The sequence below is a fragment of the Anser brachyrhynchus genome (genome assembly GCF_964034855.1).
Source record: "Anser brachyrhynchus genome assembly, chromosome: 5".
NCBI classification, from domain to species: Eukaryota; Metazoa; Chordata; class Aves; order Anseriformes; family Anatidae; genus Anser; species Anser brachyrhynchus.
The window spans coordinates 59,679,988-59,705,173 of NC_137699.1; the positions used below are offsets into that span (position 1 = coordinate 59,679,988).

General features: G+C 46.0%; 1 protein-coding gene and 1 long non-coding RNA gene across 3 annotated transcripts in view; both read right to left on the bottom strand.

The window, feature by feature from the left end:
• SYT16 (synaptotagmin 16) overlaps positions 1-25,186 on the bottom strand; it is a 98,763-nt gene that overhangs the window by 42,420 nt on the left and 31,157 nt on the right. The window contains exons 11-13 of one of the 2 annotated variants that reach the window (XM_080596368.1): positions 18,740-18,834; positions 18,126-18,168; positions 17,269-17,895 (exon numbers count right to left, since the gene is read on the bottom strand). In XM_080596368.1, the coding sequence (XP_080452494.1) occupies positions 17,269-17,824 (556 nt within the window). In that variant the 5' untranslated portion in view covers positions 17,825-17,895; positions 18,126-18,168; positions 18,740-18,834. The remainder of the gene's footprint in view (positions 1-17,268; positions 17,896-18,125; positions 18,169-18,739; positions 18,835-25,186) is intronic. The other variant, XM_080596369.1, reaches the window with a different exon arrangement.
• LOC308196796 lies at positions 13,935-16,887 on the bottom strand. The gene is made up of 3 exons (XR_013952407.1): positions 15,730-16,887; positions 15,018-15,143; positions 13,935-13,944 (listed from the first exon to the last, which is right to left on the bottom strand). It is a non-coding gene; the product is annotated as an uncharacterized lncRNA (long non-coding RNA).

The following is a 25,186-nucleotide window of genomic DNA, read 5'->3' on the forward strand; positions in this document are numbered from 1 at the left end:
GTTCACTAACAAGAACAAAACGATCTTCTTTGGTTCAGACCCACCACCACCCTGATTCCTCCTCTACGCCATCAAAGCCTCTATTTTGAACACAGGGCACTTCACTCCAAGGCATCAGTGAGAGCACTCTGCGTGGAGTGACACATAATTACATGGGCAGGAACGCCGATGAAAATAACATCGTGATCTGGCCTTGAATGTGCTCTGCAAACACCTGCAGAAGAAAATCAAGGACCTTCCTCCTTCCAGTGAACCTGATGCCAGGCCTCGCTTTTATGAACACAGAGAGCCAGGTTCTGCCTCCCTCTCTTTCAAGTAGGAGCAGTTACAGTGAACAAAAAAAGCCGCACCTCCACACGGCTGATGAAAGTAACAAAAAAAGATTCAGAAACACACAGACACATGGGATGCAAAGGTTTGTTCTCATGAAGGTCATTACCATAAAACAACAACAAATATTCAGATTTGGCCTCCAACTCAAATAATAGTAATAATCACCGTGTTACATAGAAAACAATGTCTTTGGAAATACTGATTCATCTAAACCAAAGCATTCTCTCCACAACCCAATTAAATAGAAAACAATGTCTTTGCTTTGGTTTAGATGAATCAGTATTTCCATTCTCCCACATCCCACTGTCTTGAAGAAAAAGCCCAAATCCTTCTGAGTAGAAGAAATTCTGTGCTTGGTCCTAGGAGCTAATATGCTGTTTCTGATTCATACCTGCCCCACACAAACCAAACCAAAAGCACAAAGGGAATGGGAATGGCACTCAGGAGCCATTTCTCAGAGGTGGGCAGAAGCCCCTGCCCCCCCCCTTGGCTGCTCTTTCCATCAATGACCAGGAGAACTCCTTGTCCCCTTCCCTCTGCCCCCGAAGGGTCTCTCATCCTCCCTCCCAGCAAAATGCCTCGAGTTCAGGCACTTCAAGAGAGCAGTCTGAAAGCACCCCACAGCTTCACAGTTACGGTGCTCTTCTGAGATGCGGGAGATGGTCCTTCAGGAGAATGAGGGATCCAAATCCTGATCTCTCAAATGCCAGGTGAGTGCTCTTCTCACTCCCTTCTAACATGCAAACGCCACCCCATCTTCTCCTCCTCCTCCCAGCTGGCAGACCTGGTCCTGAAATCAAGAGCCCTCATACTCTCCCCTCTGCCCCGAGCTGAAATCAAGCGAGGGTAGGAAGTCATTTGATTCTCTGCCATTATTCCCACTCTTCCCTACAACGTCAGAAAACAGAAACAAGTAAACATGAGAACACAGGCAAGAAATAAAATAACCGAAATTCCACATACACAAATTTACTTAGAGTGAATGGGTACAGGCGCTCCTTAAGGCATTTAATTAGCAAGCCAACGTCTAATACACATTTTAAACAGTGGGTCATCCATCAAAGCACACACCACACAGCAGGCTTTCAGAATAAAATGCTACTGTAGTAAGAAATTATCCTCACACAATTGTCTTGTGGTTTTGACTCCTGCTGGGATAATATCTAGATCAATAATAGAGGAATTTTCAAAAACTACATTAAAGCCATAAAAGGCTATTCATAACAGGAAAACTCCAGAAATGTATTAATAGAGCAAGCCATTTCCCTAAGACTCAGGGAAAATTAATGTGTTAGGAAAGCAAATGTAGTATTCAGGGAAAGGAAGGGAAAAGGTGATTCACCAAAACCATTTAGAGAAACAGTCTGGCTTTTTCTTTAAAATTAAAGCAGTTTGGTAAGTGATAATCACTTACAAATACCAGTATTAGGGGATCATTACAGGTAATAGCCCAGCTACACAGACTAGAACAACTATACATCTCCAATTACATTCATTCTGGTGTTATATTCACAAAAAGAATGGTCAAAACAGAAGTTCTTAATGTAAGGGAAAAGGTCATAGCAGTAAAATGCTTGTAATTTACTTGGGAGAACTTTAAGGAAGAAAATGTCAACTGTCTTATGAATACCTGACATGAATAAACAGCAGAGTATCACAGATATATGTTGAGACAGCATTACCTAACTATCTGAACTTTAATTAGCCAGGAGTCCCCTCAGAGCAGTAGCAGCAAATTCTAAACTTAAGGGCACACTATACACTAAAAGAACGTGTTTTTTCTTCAGTCCTGCCCCACAACCTTTCCCTGTTGTGTCGTGTGTCACAAGTCACGATGAAGGCCAGGTGAACACCAGGGAACATAAATCACCAAAAAAAATCTGGAAAGTCTGCATTCAAGGTTGCAGAACTGGCTGTGAAGAAACTATGAATTCTGCCCGATGAAAGGATGAGCCTCACCTGCGACACCAGGGAGCAGAACGCCAGCAGGTACTGGGATGCAGAGGCATCTCTCCAAGGATACGGGGAAAGTTCAACACATCCAATACTGAAAGTCAGGCTGGAAAAAACTGCGAAGACTCCTCTCGAATTAGCAAGTAAATAGTCTGACTAATCTAAAATATATTTTTCTTCTTTTTCAGAGATGCACAATCTTCCAGTTCTATGAATTACAACAATGCGCTAAAGAAACATCCTGAGAGGCCTCATCAGTTCCTAAAATGCACTGCCAGAGTTAAAAGATGAAGCCTACTAGATCTTGCTAAATTAACACCAAATAGTTTATTAACCATCAAGAAACACTGAGATGAAGGGTTTAACATGTGTCTCTTACTTGTGCTGGCCAAGGTGATGTTTGCTGGGTGGACTGCAGTGAATCACTGTTTTTACGAGAAAAAGAAAGTCTTTTCTTTGCGATTTTCCAAAATGGCAGAAACTTGATCCCTGCTTCTAGACTGAACACAAACACACGTGGAAAGTTACAAGCTTGGGCAAGAGAAAGAAAGCACGGTCAAGAGAAGGAAAGTATTTCAGGATAGATCTTGAAACTTCCGGACTTGGTGGTGATTTTGAAGTGCCTCTTCCTGAAAGACAGGCACAGCAGCAGAGACACAAGTCAGTGGGGTGAAGCACGTTTGCCCTCATACAGCACTACTCCCTTGCTAGATCCCCCGTTCCAAGCCATTCTTCGGTGCCTCGGCACCACGTGCTCCCACACACTGAACCACAGCAGACACGGGGAGACTGAGCCGTGCTCTGCCCCTGGTTATTTTGAGATTAGCCATCAAAGTGCTAAAAAACTTCCCAGAAGAGCTTCAAAGAAGCAGAACCATTACCTAATTACTATAAATCTAAACAAAAATGGCTTGTAAATTTTAGGGGCTAAAGAGAAAAAGGATCTTAAATTTCAAGTGACATTATGCAATCAGGCCAAGATTGTTTAATTTACCACATGCTGGGTAATTGCATAAGAAGACTCCATGTTTCCAGAACTAAAACAGGCTCTTTATTAACAGGGTGATTTGCAGAGACGCTGTGGGCAGAGCTGGCATTCAAGCCATTCAGCTCCCCGGAGCATCCTCCAAACACCTCCTTCCTGCCGAGCACACTCCCCTTCCCAGGCTCTATTCAGGTTACTACAACGATTTTTAACGGTTGAAAAGTTCGGGCTAAACAAGTCCAAAGTGCCGACTGTGATGACATTCAGAAAGAGAGGGTCAAGGAAAATCTCATTTAAGAACAGGATGTGCGAAGACTTTGCTGTATGCCAAGGATGAGTGGGAGAGAAGCTATTCAGGGCCCTCCAAGATGCTCAACTTCTCTGGATGCCTAAGTCTGTTGTAGATTTCTGATTCTGTAAAAAAAAGAAAACTACCAGTTTGAAGAGACCTGGCATACCCAACAACAATAGTTTACAGGCATTTGTTCATAACGAAGGGTCTAATTTTGAGCTTAATGAGGAATGGGGTGGTGAACCCAATGCCTTCGTTGACAGCACGTTTCAATATCTGGTTTAATCTAGTTTCTGAACAGCTATTTAAATAATATTAATATTACCTCTGAAAAGTTATGCCAACGCATGTTGTGCCAGAAGAAGAGTTCAATGGAGAGCCATATCTTGAGATGATCAGAGGGTGAATTAAAACCAAGCAATTGTATTTCAAAATTAAGGCATTCTACGGAACTGAAAACAGAGGGCACTTTCACAGCTCTTCCCTCTAATGAATTTCTCCAGATTTTAGAATGTGTTCAGGCCAATTTTTTAAGTAGCTACATTTTTAAATGCATTCCATCTTTGTTTGTATAAAAGAGTCATTACATTAGTCCATAGAAGATCATAAAATTCTTCCCTTCTGTGCCATAAATTTTTAGTTTCTGTCATTGCCTGACATTTGGTGTATGCGCTGGCAAATGATCCAGCATAATTCATTCACTGTTCACCTTGCGTTTGCAAAGCTGCTGCAAAAGGAGACACGCAACTTTTGCTAAAAGGCTCGCTAAAGAAATGACTTAAATGGCACAGATCAAAAAATATTAGAACAAAGTCCTGCAGTCTTTATTCTGGCAAAATAATCCATAAAAATCCCTGTGGATTTGGAGCCAGAACTCAAAACCAATAGACAGTCAATGGAAAGATCTTCATGGACTTCATCAGGGCTTGGATCCAGACGCTTCCCTCTTTTAGTATTTTAGAAATGAGCTGCAGGTAATCAATAAGGAAGGCCAGTTTAGTAAGAGAGAAAGCAAGATCACATTCAGAAACCTCTGTACTGCGTTCCTCATGGCTGGAGAGAAGGAGCTGAATGTGGGTCTACGCTCCACGCCTGCTTGTGTTGCTCTTTCAGATACTCCTGATCAAAAATTTTGTAAGCATGACATAGATCTCAAGCTGCTTAATCACCTCATTCATCGCTGAAGATGCTGTCAGTTCTTCATCCACCCCATAACTGTTTACTGGGAGGAAAAGACAGCTTGGGCTTTAGACAGTCTGCTGCCCTCAGCCAAGAAGCCAGATGAAACGGCACACTTCCAGCTCCCAGATGGACCTTCTGGGGACAGACAGCCGAGCAAGGGTTTGAGGAAGGACTGGGGAATGAACTTGACATGGACCTGCTTCTTCAAACCTCAGGAAAGCCTGTGGATGGCATACTGTATCAGCAGCAATTACATCTTATTAGACCTTGCCCACCTCTGCGCTTCACCTTATTTTGTTAATGCATATATTTAACAGAGCAGAATAGAGTAGGACAAAACATACACAGAGAACCACTTGTAAAATCGTTAGCCCGTGCAAAGACAAAGCAATCAGCAGAGTGCTTGAAAACTTTCTTGTCCTTCCATTTGCCTTCAGCTCCTGCAAAGGAGAGGGAACTTCTTTTGTGCAGAAAAAGCAACTCGGCCACGACCTCCTCTGGGTAATGCCATGAGCACAGACACGGCACATGGCTAACAGGCACTGCTGACTCCATCTGCCAGCAGCAGAGGAACTTGGGAGACCAATGTAAATCGTAACCTTTAAAAGCGCAGATACACATTTGAGCACGTCCCCACGAACGCCCTTCCCCTCCTTCTCCCAGCACGTGCTCTGACTACGAGATGACTGCACCCTCATTAGCGCGGAAATATCTGCCAGCTGGGGGAAGGAGGGCTCAATACGCACTATATATACTTGGCCTTGCTTTCTCGGGGTGAAAATGTAGCAGCGTTTCGCTGATCTCCCTGCCGGCTCCCTCCCAGCATCGAGGGAGCCCAACAGCAGGAGGCTCTGACCCAGCGACACGCACGGAGAGGGAGCCCTGGGGACGACGGGCAGCCGGGGTGTGCGTGCACGTTTGTGTACACGCACATTTGTGTACACGCATGTGAACGAGACAGATGTCCACCGTGGCCGACCTGCTGCTCGCTCTTGAGCACCAAGTATACAATAATGGTTGCCAAGACTCACTTCGATAATCGCCATGGCAAACCCAAGCAGCTGAACAAATGAGCAGTGCAGGCAAATGGGCGGAGGGCTCCTTTCTCGGGGAAAGCACCTTTCCTCACCTCCAATCTCACTTACACCAGCCACATGGGGAAAACAGCATCCTGCCTTCATCTGTTAAAAACCTGTGACCTCGATGACAACTTCGGCTCCTTCTCCATAAGCACATCAGCAGCGATGATGGGGTGCTGGAGCTGGCAGCACCAAAGCAACCTGTGCCCACCTCCGCCCAGCAGAAGGCAACTTCTTCCACATCCCGCTGGCAGACTTGAGCCCCTCTTGCTCTGATTTACCACTTATCTGACAACAAGGCTGTTGCACCTTCTAGAAAACTGCTCTCCGTTGGAGGAAAAAGCTAAATGTTCCTGTTGTGATAAAAACGGAAAAGGGTTTTAGGCCTTGGTTTGTAAATGGGCAGTGCCCAGCCATCATAAAATTTGATTATTTTTACATAAGCCCTTAAAAGTAAGTTTCTTTGAAATTGCTTTAACTAAGAATTATTTCAAGTTGTAACAACCCTTTGGTCTAAACGCGCTATGATCTGTCCAAATAATTGAAACACATAAAACTAAACATTCCTTTTCAGCCAACTGTGCAGTCAACTCACTACCCACAGCTCATGCAACCTCTGCAAAATTAATTTCAACGCTCAGCAAATACTGATAACCTCTACTTTACACATATCTTCTGGGTATTCAAGGCACAAAATAAAAATTACTTCAATTTAAACAGAAGTGTGCTTTTCACTCAATTTGCCGAAAATCCTGGGTAAAACGTTATGTTTAGTAACTAAGCCATGTCTTTCAGCATTTTCTCGTGAACACGTAACATTAAGATCCTGGGTCCACAGGCACAAGGCTGTACACTTAAACGAACGTGTATTGATGTGTGTAAACCAGGTTATTAAAAAGAAATTTTGCAGAGGCCACGTGGATCCCGTGCTCCTGGGGCGACCTGCGAACAGAGGGGAGCCCCTTCTCTGGGACAGTCAGCTCAATTTCTGGCCATTTGAAAATTCAGTACTACTTCTTAGGATGCCTAACTGAGGAACACTTTATTAGATTCATTTAAAAGCGTGGGGTGTAGGAGAGAAGACAGATACCAGTGCTCGCTTTGCAACAACACTTGTGGGATTCCTTTGTAAATCTGCAGCAAAAACCTAAAGTTAGCTATCCAACCGCGGCCTTTAACTGGGCTGCTTCATCATTTGTTTCCGCAAAGCTCAGAATTTTCTTTTCTTAAAGGATCTTTTTTTTTAATGGAAGATTGCATTGAGCCAAATTACATGTCTGTACCTTCTACTGAATTCATCTACTGTGTCTTGCTTGGGTAAAGGGAGGAGTTTGGCCAGGTTTTAGAGATTATTGGCCTCTTGACTTTGACTCCAACTGCACAAATCCCCAAAGCATGACTGCATCGCTTGTTATGACACGATGCTATTTCTTACTTGCATTCGGAAGCACACAGGCTAATTAAACAGAGGCACTGGGGAATCTGTAGCAAATGCTTGATACGTCTGCTGTTGAATCTGTGCCTGAGCAGCAGACAGCTCCATGTCAGCTTAATGCCTCCGTATTAATAAAACTAACTCTTCCCAGGGGAGGGAAAAATGTTCGCCATTCAAATATACAAGTGTCCTGATTAGGAAAGGACAAGGGGGAAACATTTTCTGTATCGCCATGGAAACTTAAATAAAGGGCCCATAATTACAATCTAAATTCTGGAAAGATAATGAATACATCTTGAGATCTGCAGATGTTGTGTAGCATATACATATTTCTAGCAACTTCAACTCAATTACTTCTATGTATCATCTGCTTTACAAATCAGCTTCCCACCACTCTTAAGGAAGCATGTGAGTTGTTTTTGTTTTTTTTTTTTCCAAGGATGACAGCGTGGGAGGAAGGAGGCTGACCTCTTTTTCTTGCAAGGTATTCCAAACTACCACTACTTACTCAGAAATTTCAAACACCCAATCAGTTCCAAAGTTGGCTTTCAGGCATCCAGACACACTAAGCTAAAATGTAGGAAATAAATAATTCAAGAATTCTCTGCAGCATTACCAAGTATAAAGAATAACTTAGCATTTGTTCAAAGCTCATCCAAGAAAAAAAAATTACCAAATAAAATACATAGCGTAAGTGTAAAATATAGATGTACCGCATCCTGTCTGCTTGCATGTTAAAAAAAAAATAGTGATTTTGGCTGAGCAAAAAGAAGTTAGCAAATCACATATTTCTGCTTTCCTGTACATTTAATGCTGCCCTTCACTTTCTTACTAAAGATTTTGATTCTGCTTTACTGAGGCCAGTGAGAGCTTCCATGGGAGCAACCATCAAGCCCTGAAGGAAGTAGAAGTGTTATACCAAAAACAAAAAAGTATTTGATCATATAACCACAAACAATATCAGTATATCTATGCATAATGCATACACTTGGAGGATCCCAGGAGCTCTCGGCGCAGCGTTCTGTGCTATTACAGAGCCAGCCACATAGGCCTGGTCCTAAAATTTTCATGATGGGGATGACACAGAGAAATGGTGATCTGCGCTGGCTTCTAACTCAGCAAAACCCAGAGCTGCACGCAGAATAAAGAGAAGGGCTTCTCTTTGGGAAAACTGAGCCTGCTGCAAGCAATGGATTTGTTAGAGCTTCTCAGAAAAGGGGAGGAACATTTTATAAAGGAAACATATGGCATTACACAGGGAGTTGCTACTACCAATTTCTGTGCAACTACAGCTTTGATTTGCACAGTGGCTCTGGTCTGGTGTCTTCTTCTCACTCTTGCTATCAACCAGTTGAACTGGGGGTGCAAATCAATGTACAGAGTAATGCAACTGCCTGCTGCGTGGGTTTGACTAGGGAAGAGGCAACCCCTGCCCTCATTTATGCTCAAAACTATTTGGAGATGTAACCCCATCACCAAAAGCCTTCTTTTTATGCAACAGAAATCAAATCCAGAACAGCCACCCAGACCTCAAATGTATTTTAAATGGGTGGAGAATGCACTGGGACGCATAAACCCCATTTTTCTGCATACACCTTTATGGACGGTGACATACACACCGCTTCACCTGCACATTTTCTTTGCACTCAGGCCTGAGAGGTTTTGACCCTTTCCTATAGGTAAGGGACCCCATTTGGTGCCCGGTGTTAAACGTAAGGCCCCCTGTTTGCTGAGGGACAAGTGGCGGTGTCCTCTTTGTGCCACAAGCCCACCTCTACCTCTCCGTCTGTCCTCACCCCTGACCAAACCTGACGGGAAGCTCTGCGAGGAGAAGGCGCCGGGTGCGATGCAGGCAGAGAGGATCGCAGCTTGGCAGCTTTCAGAGCAGGGGAAATTTCCAGCCGCAAGCGAAAAGCAAACAAAAAAGTCAAGGGGCAATCAGAAACAAGACCAATTGCGGTATTTGGCTCTGGCCATCAGGCACTTGTAAAGCCGAACAATGCAGCAGTCAGAGCAATAAACTCCAATTCTGCACGCTGCTGTGCAAAGAAACAGAGACCTGCCCACCGAAAACAGCGTGACAATCAACATCTTTTCCTACCGCTTTTTTTCCTACTCCAAAATTTGGATTTTAAAAATAGGAACACGGGATTCGGCTTCAAACCGACTCCCGCTTTGCTGCCTAGGGTTCTTCCACAGCGAGAGGAAATGGCAGCCAAGGAGCAGAAGCAAAACCCATCCCCGATTTTCCCAGTCACCCACTTTGCATTTTACGTGTGGAGTAAGCGTGAGTCGGGCTTCGTTTGCGTCACCGGGTTTTATCAGCACGGGCCCGGGATTTGCAGAAAAGTGGAAGACAAAAGGTGATGCAGTGCAGGGGACCCTGCTAAGCCAGAAAATCCCCTGGCGTGGACAGGGCTGCACCCTGAGCCGTGCTGCACCCCACGGCCAGCTCCTTTCTCTTTAGGAGCATTATTTCATGACAGCTTTCCTGGTTGCCTTTTTACCACAAGGGGTTGAATCCCTTCAGGTTCCTTATCACCCAGCTCTTCTGCCTGGCGTGGATACTTGGTTCTCCTTCTACGACAAAAGTCACTTTGGAAGCTCCCTCTACTAGATGTAAGGAGGTTTGCCTGAAGCAGCACTAGCTTCATCCAGAAAATGGCCTTCCCCCCTCGCAGAAATCGAGCTGGACAAGGAGACCCCATGCACTGACTCCTGCTCCTCCTGCGGTTTTGCTGTGCCACGCTCACAAGCAGCCAGATCCAGCAAATGCAGGCTGATTACGCACCACTCGTGGCGCTCAGCACCGTAACCACCAGCTTCACACCCCCAAGGCTTTGTTTGCTGATTAACAGGGTGGAAATCGCCTCCCTCGCACAGATATTTGTTTGGGGTTGCTACGGATAACTACGGCATTGCAACGAGGCAGATCTTTATTTTCCCGCTGGCTTTTCTAATTGAACCTTTCTGTTTGCTACCACGGGGCTGATTCACCGCAGCCTCCTTTCGCCACTGCTGCAACACCACCGCTGCCCCGGCACCCCTGGGGAAATCACAGCCCTCAGGGGCAGCGGTGGCTGCAGATGTGGTGCAACAGGACTCTGATGGGTTTGTGACCACTGCTGTCACCCAAAGGGGACAGTCCTGTCGTCCTTCTCCTCCCCATTTCTCCCTGTTTCAGTTGTGGCCGACTCACCTGGTTTATCGGTAACAAGGAAGGGGCAGGTGGCTCTCAGAGGAAGCAACGAGCTGGTTCAATTCCCCACACAGCAACACTGGAAGAAGCACAGCTTGTGAGCAGGGAAGGTCAGAGCTCCTCAGCTGCAGGTTTACATCACCTACTGACAACTGCAGAACCACCCTCAGGCCCAATGGCCTCACAGCTACAGCACATTATTTACGGTACGAGGTCCAGGCCCTGTGACACAGAGCTTCAGCAAACCTCGGTGTTTTCATTAATCCAAACTCAGGGCTTCCTCTCCAGCACTGCGACTCTCAAACTATTTGCTGGAAAGTGCTCCCACACAGATTATGCTGCTACGTATAGACTGCATGGGCTCGAATCTCCTCCGACCGAGGAACGAAACGTCTCCGAGCACGTGGCTTGCGTGGGCACGCACTCACCCGGTGCCGTGAGTCCTTCCAGGGATGCTTCATCACGCATCACAGCTCAGCTCTCTGGACGGGGGAGCACGTGCCTGCATGTCAGGGAGCTGCTGGGTGGGGTGAGGCCAGGAGAGCAGCAGTTATTTTCAGAGTCAGCATCAGTTCTTTTCACAGTCACTTGTCTTCTACAGATTATGCTACAGATTGGTTTGAGATTCAGTCTAAATCCATGGCTGGACTACAAATAGGTATAGATGAAGCCTTCCTAAACCAGAGGTAAATGCAGAAGAACCACACGAACGCACAGGCAAAGGTCCAGCCCAGCCACATCTCCCTCATTACCTGGAAGATCCACATAGCACAACGCTGCCCCTCACCACCTGTAAAACTGCACATTTTTCCCCCATGACCGCAATCTCCCTCTCTTCTTTCATCCCAGTCTTTCCCCTTGGTTACTACAATTGTGTTTCAGGAGCCCACCAGGCCACTCACGATGACGATGGCTGCCAGCAGCTCGTCACAAGAGCCAGAAATGAAGCCACATCCTCACCCCCTACCTCTCAGAAAAGGTGAGGAGCACCACCAGCTCACCTTTAGGCAGAGCGATGCCATCTCAGTAAGTTCATACGAGTGCTCTTTGTGCTGGCAAGCAACGCAAAGAGGGTAGGAAGAACCAGAGGAGGATTATCCACGCACCCAGCAGCTCTTATGGCCGTTCCCTTCCGCAAGCATCTGCCTGCAGCCGTGGGTTTGCACGAGCAGCCTCCTGCAAAGCAGGCCAAGCGAGCAACGACTGCAGCTGGAAACAGAAAATGGGAAGAAGTACTACTGTTTGTGTCAGCTCAGGGAAATACTATGTCCTAGTGCTGCAGAGCGCTGCTAGTATGCCTGCACGTAACCTCCACCACGACGCAGTGAGATCATTCACACCTGCCTCGCCTGTAGTAGGAGAAGGAAGGTGAGGAGGCAGGGTTTCTAGGGGAGAGGCAGCACTTCCCAGCTGCTGCCAAGATGCTGTTTATTGGCAAATGAAGCCTCCTGAGCCCTAAACAACCTTCCCAGAGGAAGATGAAGTCGCAACTGCCATATGGGGAGTGGGAAGAGGATGCCACTTAGCAAAAGCGGATCAGAAAATACATGCACAAACACACACGCTCACACACACAATTTGTTCTGCAACTGTGCTGAATGGCAACAGCCATTTCTTCCTCTTAAATAAATCTTTCTGCACGCAGCTTATGCAACCTGCTCGACGGCCAGCACAGACGACGAGTGCTCCTGAACAGAGCCCCCCAGGGAGCTGGGCAGGACGAAGCCTTGCCTGCCAGGCAAGGAACTCGGTGAAAATCCAAACCACTGATCCACTGCGGGCTGGCAGACTGCACCTAAAACCACGAACTGAGGATGAGCAGCAGTGCTGACGGGGAAAAGACAGATCCCGCAATAGTAGCGCCTTTGAAAACTCGCGTTTTGAACCACTCTTTGCCTCCACTCCCCTGGCTATACAGCTGGAAATACTGCCATCCGCCCCCCTTTCAGGGCCGTCGCATACTCTCATCCACTTACTTGTAGCACCCCGGATGAAAATACCTCATAACTTGAAGCTTTGCAAAGGCAGAACTGCAAAGGAGTATTTTAAATATAAAAAGGAACACGGTGCCACCTTCGCAAGGACAGAAGTCTGCGCACAAATACTTCCTGAGTGGCTCTGAGTTTCCCAGACAGAAAGCGCTGAATGCAAACTCGTGTCTGCACTTCATCTCTCCCACTCGAGCAGCCAGGAGTATTTTCTGTGAAGTGCTTTTGTCCACCGTCTGTCTTTGCTTGCTTTCACTCAGTCCTAGCGGTGCTGCTGATTCAGTGTACCCTCTTCAGATGTCCTGCTTTGAGAGCAGGCGCTGATTTTTATAGGGCTACGTTCCGGCTGGAGCACAGGCTGGCTCCGTAGGCAGACAGGTGATAAAATACATCAACACTCGGGGTCTTTAAATGGAAACAGGCCATCTATCTATTTTAGTCCCAGGTGCAGGCAGAAGTTTGATTTATCACACAAGCAACAGCTTTTTGGTACGGGTGCATTTCGCTACAGGACCTAATGAAAACTCACTCCTTGCCGAGGAATTTCTGGCCGTATAAAGGGTCATTTACTGAGGTCAGGAGTTCTTACATAGAGCAGACAGAATAATTTCCTCCACTACAGCAATTACCAGGAAAAATCAATGACCCCTGTTAAGCTGGAGGCTAAGGTGAGTAAACGCAATGGAGCTTTCTAGTTTTAGGAACTCCCAGAGCCTCCCGTTACACGCGTGTGGAGGATGACTATAGCCATCCAGATGAGATTCCCATTAGGACACCAAACTTCCTGGTGTTCCAAGGTCAAAAATTTTACTTCAGTGTAGCTGAAATGCAGTCTTCAACTAGCACTGGGATTGCCTAATTGATGGGAAAAATCTCCCCAGCCTTGATGCAATTTCAGCGTAGTGCTCACCTATATATTACGCTCGTGTTATGAACACGGTGTCAGACAGCTCGGGAGGCTCCTCAATCACAGAACTGGCTGTGCAAAAATAGCTCAGCTCTGATTCACAACCTCGGCTCTGCTGGCGTGTGCCTCTCCCCGTGTCTTTTCAGAGCAGCCACTGCCAAAACCGCTTTGCTTAATGGTCACTTTGACTTTGTTTGCAAAGGACGCAGGCCCCGAGGAAGAAGCGGGTTGAGATCACTGCATTCACGGCACGATTATCGCTGCTCTTCACTTTTTTCATCAGTACTGATTTTCTCTAATAGCGCCAGGCTGGGAAACAGACGGACTGGCCAGCTCTACCCCTCCGCTAGCAGCGCACTACTTTTGGAAGTGCCTTATTGCTCCGCTGCTTTTTTTTCCTCCCCAACTCTTAAGCCAAATGTGCAATGATAGATTTGGCAGCCGCTCTCTCACCAGCCACCCCCAGTCAGCTGATCCGCTCCGTCTCAGCCGCAGGGGGATGCGAAGGCTGCTCTCTCCCCCTTCTGAGATGGGTGATGGTTCCTCTATCAGAAACACTGAGGTTAGACAACAAGGAGGGTCTCGAGGAAGCTGTAAGAGAAAGTTCATCTGTATTTGCAAAACGTACAAGTGGTGGCAGAGACCTGCCTGCACGAAGGTGCTGCATTCCCACCACCAACCCCTCAAACCAAGCACCGTGCTTCGGTGAACTACTTCCCTGTTTTTATGCCATGGCCCAAAAGCATCCAAAGTGAAAAAACTTTTCCCTGCATTTGTTTCAAAACCTCGGCACAACATGACAAGCATCACTTAAATGCAGACCAGGCCTCGGCAGCAGCCAGCCCCACACCCCGCTGCTTAGCATGCCCCACGGTACCTGGCAGACGTTTGACTTAAGAACCCAAGAATCTCATTGCTCAAACGCTGTATTAAATCCCTAAGCCTAAAAATGGTTTTCAATAACGCGTGAGCTGCTCTGGGGCGTCGGAAAAGCTACCCTGGGAGCCAGGACACATTTCCTAGGAGGCAAAAATGTGATCAGAAACATATTTGATAAAAAGAAGGCGGCATAATGATGGGTTTTAACCGCAATTTTATTTTATTTCATCTCAGAAGCATGATGTAAGTTTAAGAGAGGGGAACAACTGGATTTTGTTTTGAATTTTTTTTTTTTTAAACTATTCTCTTCTAAGGTGATTTTTTTCCCCCCTAAATCTAATAAACTATATATTGGAATGACCTTGTAACGGGTTTCTGTGGCTCTTTAATCACCAGTGGCTGCTAAATGAAGCATATCTATTTTCTCTGTTACATTACTATTGGCAACCAGGTCTTCAGTAAGTGCCCAGAAATATTTCCATGGCAACAAAAAGCATTCAGCGTTGCAACTGTTTTGTGCCAATTTAGCTTTAAAATATTCTATTGTGGAGAGAAATATGGTACATTAAGTGAAATAAAGTCAAGATGCAATGTTCTGAAAGAATATAAGGATAAACAGGATACATGTATTTTGTAGAAACGAGGAAAAAATGCCAAATGCAAGGAAGAATGCTCAAAGCTAATAGCGATGCTACTGAACGCCTTTGCTGAATGTCAGCAAGTCCATATGCTCACTTACATTGTCACTTAGGGTTAGGTAACAAAACTAGCAGAAATAAGGATACCTCAAACATCTTCTTTTGATCACTCTAATCCATGACTGAAATTTTAAGTTGTCAGGGCATTACAGCCTCCCTGCGTGTCTAGGTTACCATCAGAAGAGTTCACACTCTTGATGTTAGAGAATGAATCTAAAGGAAAAAAAGGAAATACAAAGAAACACGTGAAATACAAAGAGCATGTCTGTGTTTTGGAAGAGAAGGGTCGCTGAGAAGAGCAAAACGAGTCCTCCCACATCAGAGTTCTCACAGAGGGCATTTTCAAATCCCAGTTCAGCACCTTCTCTCCTATTATACAACTTGGATAGCTCTGAGAAGAAAGGTCCCAGCCCTCCAGCAGCCAACTTCACGACTATCAGGCATTGAGAGCACTGGATGGCCCTTTGTGCAGGGCACTGCTGAGATAAGAAGATAAAAGACCATTTGGGAGCATTTGGGGTGACATTCCCTTTGGTGTAAAAAGCTTTGCAATGCCCTCTAAACGCTTTGTGGGGAAGCAGAGCACTCTAGGCTGCAGCGAGGTGGGTGCTAGGGAGGTCTGTGAGGCCAGCCTCCTAGTCCTCTAGAAGGAAAGTCAATAAGTAATAAGAGAGCCCAGCACCAACGTGGTCAGCATCTGCTCTTGGCTGGGGAAAAGGTTCACAGCGACTCTCGCCTTCGGCTGCAGTGACGGGTTACTCTGGCACCTCTGAATGTCACGCTACCATATGAATCTCACCAGAAAATTCATCTCGTCCACCCCAGTGCTCCTAAGAACCGTCCTTCTCAGGTGTCCCTGCAGGTGAGAAACTGTTCTGAGAGTGACAGCAGCTCGCTCCTGGCCCCCAGCTCCCCAAGAGCTCACCACCTTTTCTCCCATCCATTGGGAGCAAGGGTACAGTCCAGAGACAGGACAACCTGCCCTGTGTAGCACTTGTACAGAGGGAACCACGGCTCCAGCACGCCCTGGAAGGGCGCTACAAGCCCTGCTCGAATCCGCATTCATTCGATTGGAACATGACACAAGCAGCCCCAGCTTGGGGGACAGAACAGCTGAACCAAAAGCTCTTTTCAGTTACAGAATCACAGAATCACACCTGCTTAAGGTTGGCAGGGACCTCTGCAGGGCATCTGGCCGAAGCCCCTCCTCAAGCTGGGCCACCCAGAGCAGGTTGCCCAAGCCCATGCGCAGATGGCTTTTGGCCATCTCCAAGGAGGAGACCCCACAGCCTCTCTGGACAAGCTGTGCCAGTGCTCCATCACCACATAGCACAGAAGTGCCTCCTGATGGTTAGACAGAACCTCTTAGATATTAGATATTTGAAACTGAGCTCTGAAGAGGTTCAGCAAGTCTCAAGTTCTCCACCAGCCTCATACTGTAAACCTCCCTGTCCTCCTCCCATTATTCCCCTTCTTAGGGATCTGTTCCTGAGGAGCAGCTTTAACCCACCAAGACCCCAAGGTGGTGCCAGCAGGACTGCAGCTTTCCTGCATTTGGTTGGGACAAATATCCATCAGCCTTCTGTGGCCCAGGGAACCACTGGCCACACGGACAGAGGTAGCCAGTGAGTACAATTCAAGTGGCTGAGATTCAGTCCTGAGCACGACCTGAGAAGCTGTTCATGTCACTTAATGATCAGAAGTCACAGTTAGGTCTATTTTAAACTGAAAATACCAAATTCATTTCTCCATCCCATAATCTCCTGCCTGCTGTCCTTTTCAGTTTTATTTCAAAAGCCTGTGGGGGTGGTGGGAGGGGAGGAAAATGATTTGGGAGCCTTTCATCCATAAAATCATGAGATATGGCTGGGACTTTTTAGTACAGCATTTCACAGCACATGGCACAGTAACATCTTGAGATTCCTGGCACAAAGAAACAAGGTTTGAGATTATATATATCTTTAATAGCAATGACGCAAAGGCAGATGGTTCTCAAAGCAAAGGCTTAAGGCTAAACACTCTCTTCGAAGGATCCTGCTACCTGAAACAAAACATGGCTGGGTGAGAAAACTACTCCATGCTACTGCAACCGGGCCTGAGTGGCATCTAACACACAGCATTTCATCCTGGAGATTTCCACTCATTTCAATTAGATCAGTTTCATGAACAAGAAAAGAACTGGAAATATAAGAGGGAAAGGTTAGATTTTTCTCTGGTAGTTTTGTTGGGTTTTGTTTTAGCTGTGAGAAACAAAGATGACACTGAACAAAACGAGCAGATTAGCAACTGCATCAAATCAATAGTGGAGAAGTGGTCTGGGTGTTTGAAAGGTGCTTACCTGCAAAACTTGCCTTGCCGTTATGAATTTCTGTGGAGCCATCCACGCTGAGGTTGTTCTCGTGGTCTCTGACCCTCACAGAGGGCTCACCTTCTTCCTCAGCGATAGTAGGAAGCCGATCAAGTGGCTGGAAATCTTCACTCATCCAGTAGGATCCGTTGGCTGCCAAAGGCCTGGTGCTTTCAACACTCTGCTCTGGTAAGCCGGTGGTATTTTTGACCCATTTTTGCCTCTGGAGACCCAGGTCAGAGCCACTAGGGAGGGGCTGTGAAGCAAGACCAGGACCCACAATGTGACCGTCTTCTCTAGGATACGCGTATTCCTCATCCCACAGGTCCATGTGTATTTCATCTTCTGATTCCTCAGAATAATCCTCATAAACTCCTCCGTTGTCCTCCAAGTCCCGGTTTCTCTCCTCCTCTGACTTACGACCCACTCCGCTCAAATTCAGCAATGAAGCTGATATAGAGTCTCCTGCTTGCTGGATAGCTTCGTATATTTGAGACATCCAAGAAGACAGTGGCTGGAGGAAATTTTGAGCAGCCTCAGAAGCCATGTTTAACACTATGCGGGTATCTGGTGATCAGTTGTTCGGTTTTGCCAGCATGTCACTTATAATTCAGGGAGCTACAAGAATAAGCATCAGAAGAGATTACTGCAAATTGCTTGTCCATCAACACCTGCCAACACATTATCTACCTAAGGTGTCTGGATCTGAGAGGAGAAACGGAAAAGCGACTTCCACCCATTGAGAATACCACTAGAAAGCCAGAAATGATGGACAAATCACGCATATTCCTGCAGAGTTGCTAAACCTTATATAAAAGCACAAACATAGAACATGGGAGCAAAAGTACCTTTTCTGAAGCACACACATTCTGGTTACAGCCGTCAACAGACCTGGTAAAAAAAGAAAGTACAAAACAAACTTCAGTCAAAAAATCTCAAATAACTTCCTGGCCCTGACTTCTACCACACCCTTAGCATGTCCAGATGGGGAAAGGGAAGCATGGAAAATTTGGGGAGAATTATGTTTTGGTTGATTCAAGTGACAGGCCCAAAGCTTGCAGAACCAGCCTGTGGCAGAAAACCACCTCAAATGCTTTATTTCAGACGGGATTTACAGAAGCCCTCTCTGCCCCAGAGTAACACAAAGAAAAATAGTTGTGCCCTTCACAGAAATGAACAAAAGACAGGAGGTAGGATGTTACAGATATTAAATTACTGGAAACAGGAGCAAGTTAACAAAAGCATTGGTCTGTATGCCCGTTATAACTCTCAGTGGCTGGAATAAGCTACCTGCTTCAGCCACATCTTCACTATGAAGGTAGACAGAGCCCAGGTCCTTATAGCACTACTTCAGTACAGAACAATCACGATAAGAGATTTATAAAAGCTGGTATGTTTAACTGCTGTTTAAGCACCGCCATACACAGAATAACCACACATTTGGAGAACTGTAAATATTGACCTTTGGGTTGCGATGAACTCCGACACATGATTTCTCTGAAGCTGGAGATGGAATCAGGCTTTCCCTATCTTGTTTTCTTAAAGCTCTCCTGAATACTAAATAGGAACATTAGTCTTTTTTGCTGTCATAACTTGCAGAAAGCTAAGGTGCCTTTTTTTGCCCATTACACATTTTCCCAGATTATCACAAGACAGACATTCTTTGAGGGACTCGGAGAAGAAAAAGCCTACACACACAGCATGATGGGTTTAGGAAGAAAGAATTAAATAGTTGCAGATCTGGGGCTAAGAGAGAACTAAAAAGATGCAAAAAGAAGTTTCAGAATTGAAATAATCCCAGCAGTATTATTAATAATAATACTACCAGTATTAATTTGTGTCTTGCTGAACTTAGAGGCCTAGGAGTAATCAAACTATAAAAGGGTAAATACATAATGAGTAGCAAGAAAATAAGATCAGCAGCAATGTGTATTACCTTATTAAACAATATTCAGAGAAATATCGTGGGAAGACCACTGTTTGGGGTATTTAAATGGAGCATGGATGAAGGAGGTTACACTTTTTTTGGGGGGGAAACTGCTTCCTTACGGATGAGATTAGTGACTTGAAAAGGTCTTTTACATTTTGAAATACCTCTACTGAATAATTCTACTGAATAATTTTGTCCAGTGCTGTTGACTTACGGTGCAGACACTTCCAACAAGCTAATTATCCGCTTCAGTATGTACTTTAAATTGCAGTCCTACCAAGGACAGTAAATAAACACAGGTCACTAAAGCCCATTTAAAAGCTGATGGCTGTTACAAACTCCTCTGGCTCTGGGCACACCTACCTGCCAGCTGCTGGCCTCTGACCCAGCCCTGGGGCCCAGGCAATGCTCCCTGCCACGCTTTAAACCTTTGGCAAAGAGCAGACAATGCCGTGACACAAGCTCCCAGGTGAGCTGCTCCCTTCACTGACCCTCTGTGCCCAGCCCTGCCCTTATCAAAGCCTCTGCAACTCATTTTCTCGCAGAGCTGGTTACACACTCCAAGCATAATGCATGGCACTGGTAAGTCACAGCAGTCACTGGGAAGCGATGGTAATTTAGACAGCGAGATTTTCTGACATGTGGAAGGAGGTAAATTTGGGTCAGTAAGTACTAGTTACAGGATACGTTTTTAGCCAGTCAATTATTTACAGGGAACAGCAAACGAGTCTCTGATTTTGATGAAAAGAGGACTTCACAAGGCTCTGCCCCCATCGCAGCAACAAGAAACACGACAGCACTAGCCCTTGGAGGGATGCAGGCATCCAGGAGTGACAGCTAACCAATGCAGAGCAAGCATATGGCTGCAAAAAGGAAGCTCTGATCTGTTCTAAAAAATCAACAGAACGCAGACTTGTGATATTCTCGCAGGGAATAGCTAGCTCCTCTCGTAACTTATTTCAGAGCTGACACCCAGTTGGTCCCACGTCTCCTGGATGCGGTGGCCGACTGCCCCGTGGCTCAGGCAGCCAGCGCCGTGCTGCACAACAGATTCCCCAGCAGGGAGGCTGGCACCACAAACGTGAAGGCTGACGGGTTTGTTGAAGTGTGAATTTAATTCCATCACAGAACTAAGGCGGTGATTTGCAGTCACCTGCAGGGCCTGGATGCAGTCCTTCAGGCATCCCAAAGAGGCAGCTAAGGCTTGAACCTGCAGCTGTCATGCACCAAGTAGGCTGGGGCAAACGTGATGCATACACACATCCTTTTAGTGCCATACAAGACTGTTCAGATTCAGAAGGAAAGTATGGTTAACAGAATCACAGAAGCATCTAGGTTGGAAGAGACTTCCAAGATCATCTAGTCCAACCTCTGCCCTAACACTAACAAGTCCTCCACTAAACCATATCACTAAGGGCTACATCTAAACGTCTCTTAAAGACCTCCAGGGATGGTGACTCAACCACTTCCCTGGGCAGCCCATTCCAATGCCTAACAACCCTTTCAGTAACGAAGTTCTTCCTAATATCCAACCTAAACCTGTCGCAACTTTAGCCCATTCCCCCTCGTCCTGTCACCAGGCACGTGGGAGAACAGACCAACCCCCACCTTGCTACAGCCTCCTTTAAGGTACCTATAGAGAGCGATGAGGTCTCCCCTGAGCCTCCTCTTCTCCAGGCCAAACCACCCCAGCTCCCTCAGCCGCTCCTCGTAAGACTTGTTCTCCAGACCCCTCACCAGCTTCGCTGCCCTTCTCTGGACTCTCTTGAGCACCTCCATGTCCTTCTTGTAGTGAGGGGCCCAAAACTGAACACAGTACTCGAGGTGCGGCCTCACCAGAGCCGAGTACAGGGGGACAATCACTTCCCTAGCCCTGCTGGCCACACTGTTTCTTATGCAAGCCAGGATGCTGTTGGACTTCTTGGCCACCTGAGCACACTGCTGGATCATATTCAGCCAACTATCAACCAGTACTCCCAGGTCCTTGTCTGCCAGGCAGCTTTCCAACCACTCCTCTCCTGGCCTGTAGCTCTGCTTGGGATTGTTGTGCCCCAGGTGCAGGACCCGGCACTTGGCCTTGTTGAACTTCATACAGTTGGCCTCAGCCCATCGGTCCAGCCTATCCAGATCCTCCTGCAGAGCCTTCCTACCCTAAGAGAATTAATATAGAGATGTCTTCACCTACCATGAGTGTAAAGAAAGCATGAAGAAAGGTTTGAGCTAATTCCAGTTGAAATAGCTTCAGTTACTTACTTGGTCATATTGTCCTTTCAATATTCAAAGCTGAAGCAAAAGCATGGGAATTGTTGCTTCTAGAAACAGCCCAGTTCTCTTTGGGGTAAGTGCTTTGTTTTTCCTTCAGCCAGTTGTGGCGTTCTTTAGGTGGGTTAGAGTGTATGGGCTGATGCGTTTCCAAGTTGAGAGAAGTGTGTCTTTTTGAGGTAGCAACTAGTAGGATCTGTTAGAGTAAAGCAAGCTACGTAGTAGTAGGTGTCTTTACTGCATGCTGCTCTTCTTCAGGTGAGTAATTTTTAGAGCATGCTTATGGATAGGATGATGATGTTACTTAGCGTGTTTGCTTTGTGGTTCTAGGTCTCTTATGATTTTTGCAGAATTATGGGGCTTACTGTGAATGTGACCTTATGCCTTCACCTGTATGTCAAATATTATTGAAGTTACAACCTTGCTGTTAAAGTGATGGAGCGGGGTTTAGGGGAAATGTATCATCCAAGTTCCCTGTACCAGTGAGAAAACAGCAGAAGTAGGCACGTAAGGTGTAGTCTTTTTCAGGGTTAGGGACAGTTTCTTATATTTATGGAGATTTTTTCTGCTGTTTTGCTGACTGTAGAGTCTTTAGACTTTGTAGCCTTCTAGATTTTAAGTGCTTGGAATTCCCTTAGTAGAGGGATATTTAGAAAAAAAAAAAAAGAATAAAGAAAAAACCTCCCAGCCAACATAGGTTCACAAGGGGTAGGTCCTGCCTAACAAATTTGGTTTCCTTTTATGATAAGATCACCCATCTAGTCGATCAAGGGAAACCAGCTGATGTGATCTTTTTGGATTTCAGCAAAATTTTTGACATCGTTTCCCATAGGATCCTACTGGACAAAGTGCCCAGCATACAGCTAAACAACATCATCATACAATGGGTGAGCAACTGGCTGACGGGCAGGGCTCAAAGGGTTGTGGTAAATGGGGCACATCTGGCTGGTGGATGGTCACTAGTGCGGTCCCTCAAGGCTCCATTTTAGGGCCAGTCCTCTTCAATGTTTTTACAAATGATTTGGATGTAGGACTAGAAGGCGTTTTGAGCAAATTTGCCAATGACACCAAACTTGGAGGAGTTGTGGACTCGGCTGAGGGTGGAAAGGCCTTGCAGAGAGATCTGGACAGATTGGAGAGCTGGGCAATCACCAACCGCATGAAGTTTAACAAAAGCAAGTGCCGGGTCCTGCACCTGGGACGGGGCAGCCCTGGCTATACGTACAGAGTGGGCGACGAGATGCTGCAGAGCAGCCCCACAGAGAGGGATCTGGGGGTTATGGTTGACAGCAAGTTGAATATGAGCCAGCAGTGAGCCCTGGCAGCCAGGAGGGCCAACCGTACCCTGGGGTGCACCAAGCACGGCATTGCTAGTTGGTCGAGGGAGGTGATTGTCCCGCTCTACTCTGCGCTGGTGCGGCCTCTCCTCGAGTACTGTGTGCGGTTCTGGGCACCACAGTACAAGAAGGACATTAAACCATTGGAGAGTGTCCAGAGGAGGGAGACGAAGATGGTGAAGGGCCTAGAGGGGAAGACGTACAAGGAGCGGTTGAGGTCACTTGGCCTGTTCAGCCTGGAGAAGAGGAGGCTGAGGGGGGACCTCATTGCAGTCTACAACTTCCTCGTGAGGGGGAGTGGAGGGGCAGGGGACCTATTCTCCATAATCACCAGTGATAGGACTCACAGGAATGGCGTCAAGCTGAGGCAGGGGAGGTTTAGGCTGGACATCAGGAAGAGGTTCTTCACCGAGACGGTGGTTGCACAGTGGAACAGGCTCCCCAGTGAAGTAGTCACTGCACCAAGCCTGTCTGAATTTAAGAAGCGATTGGACTGTGCACTTAGCCACATGGTCTAAAATTTTGGGTAGACCTGTGTGGTGCCAGGAGTTGGACTCGATGATCCTTATGGGTCACTTCCAACTCGGGATATTCTATGATTCATTACTCTAACCAAGTCCTGGGAAATCCATCCGGATTAAAGCTGAAAACCCCCACAAACATTCTGATTTCAACATATACACAACAGACAGACACTGAAGTGTTTCATTGGAAAAATCTGAGCTGCTTTGCAGCCACACCAGGGACACACCTGTACGACCACAACCCATCGTAGTCCCTCTCTGCTCAGCCTGTGCTTGGCTTCTCTTCTGTCCTCTCCTCGTACTGAAGGCTCCTCAGTCTGTGATCTGCTGAACAACTGGAGTTCAACTGAATTATAAATTGCTTATTTTTGGTCTTGCAGCAGATGGATAAAATATGTAACAAGCTGCAGACAAGTTTAGGCAGGCAAGGTTTTTACAAACTCTACAGAGGATCAAAGGGGGCTGATCTCTGTTATAGGCTTGCTGTTTCCCAGGAGCTCTCTCCCTTAATTAGCAAGCACTGCTCTAACAGGGTGTTTATGATATATTTCACAACATGGCCTTTTCAATGTTACGGATTTTTACTTTTCAATTCTCTAACATTTTTGACTTACATTAGGGGAAAAAAAAGAACTGAGAAGAGCATCTGAAATGTGTAGGAAAGAAAAATCCATTTCTTTTTAAAAGCATTCATCAATAAAGAGAGGGGAAAAAAACAGTTTAGCAAATTCACTCCAAGTTCCATCTTCTAAAACTAACCATAAGAATTTTCACATCGAACCGCCTGCTTAACTCAAAGTTGTTGTTTTTTTTTCCTCTTGGAAAATCAGATAGCTAAAAGGATCAATGCTAAGCCTTTCTCAGAAACCATCATAACCTTTACTACAATCTATACTCCCTTGTCTTGATAGGATCATTACCTCTGAGCCGTGTTCCCATTGAGTGGTGCAATTACTGGATAGCTAAAAAAAGACTATTAGCAGAATTTCAAACACTACCACAATGCATAGGTTTGTAATATTAGCAAAGTGTCCTTCAATCTTCTTGATAGGCAGACTCCTAAAAACTGCCATCAGATGTGCATTTCTTATAGCAATTTCCCTTCTTCAGATTGTTGTACGGTATAGGCGCTTCCTTTTCTTCCCTTTGTGTGTGTGCAAACCTACCAAACTGCCCCCCTGCAGGCAGACTGGTATACCACAGGTTGAAAACCACGTTCCAACACGTAACAAACAATTTTCTAGCAAGTGCTTGTTCCTGAAACACAGCCTCACCTCTCTGCCTGGGAAAACGCTGTCCTGTGTTGAGACACAAGAAGAGGAACTTGGCTTCCAGCTTCCAAAGATCAGAAGATACTTTTGCTGCCCCAACACTGTTTTAGGAAGATGCACCTTCTTTGCCACTGCCACGAAGATTGTACCAAAAAGCTCTGTTAGCACTTTGGACAGGTTGCTGAATCTAACTTTCCACAACTGAAGCTTTGAGTACTGCTGCTGGGTTGCCAGTTTAGACAGGTCCACAACATGTACCCAGAAAAACGATTCACAGGTTACAAATCACCAGGTCCTAAACCCTCTAAAGCAAAGCACCGTTCCTGCAGCCCCCTAAAGGGCAAAGTAAAAACAAACATGAGATCAGACAGACATTTAAATAGCCACTTGTCACCCCGCTGAACAGCACTTAGCCTGAGCAGGGGAAGCCTGCAGACTTATTTCTTACTCCCAAACCATCTCATGTCTTTGCAGGCAGCTCACTACTAGTGATGCTGTAACAAATTAGTTGTAAAAAAGTGATACCCAAATGACAGAAGTGGTTCTGGTCAGTATTTTTAGCCCTACGGTGTTTCTGTCTTTCTT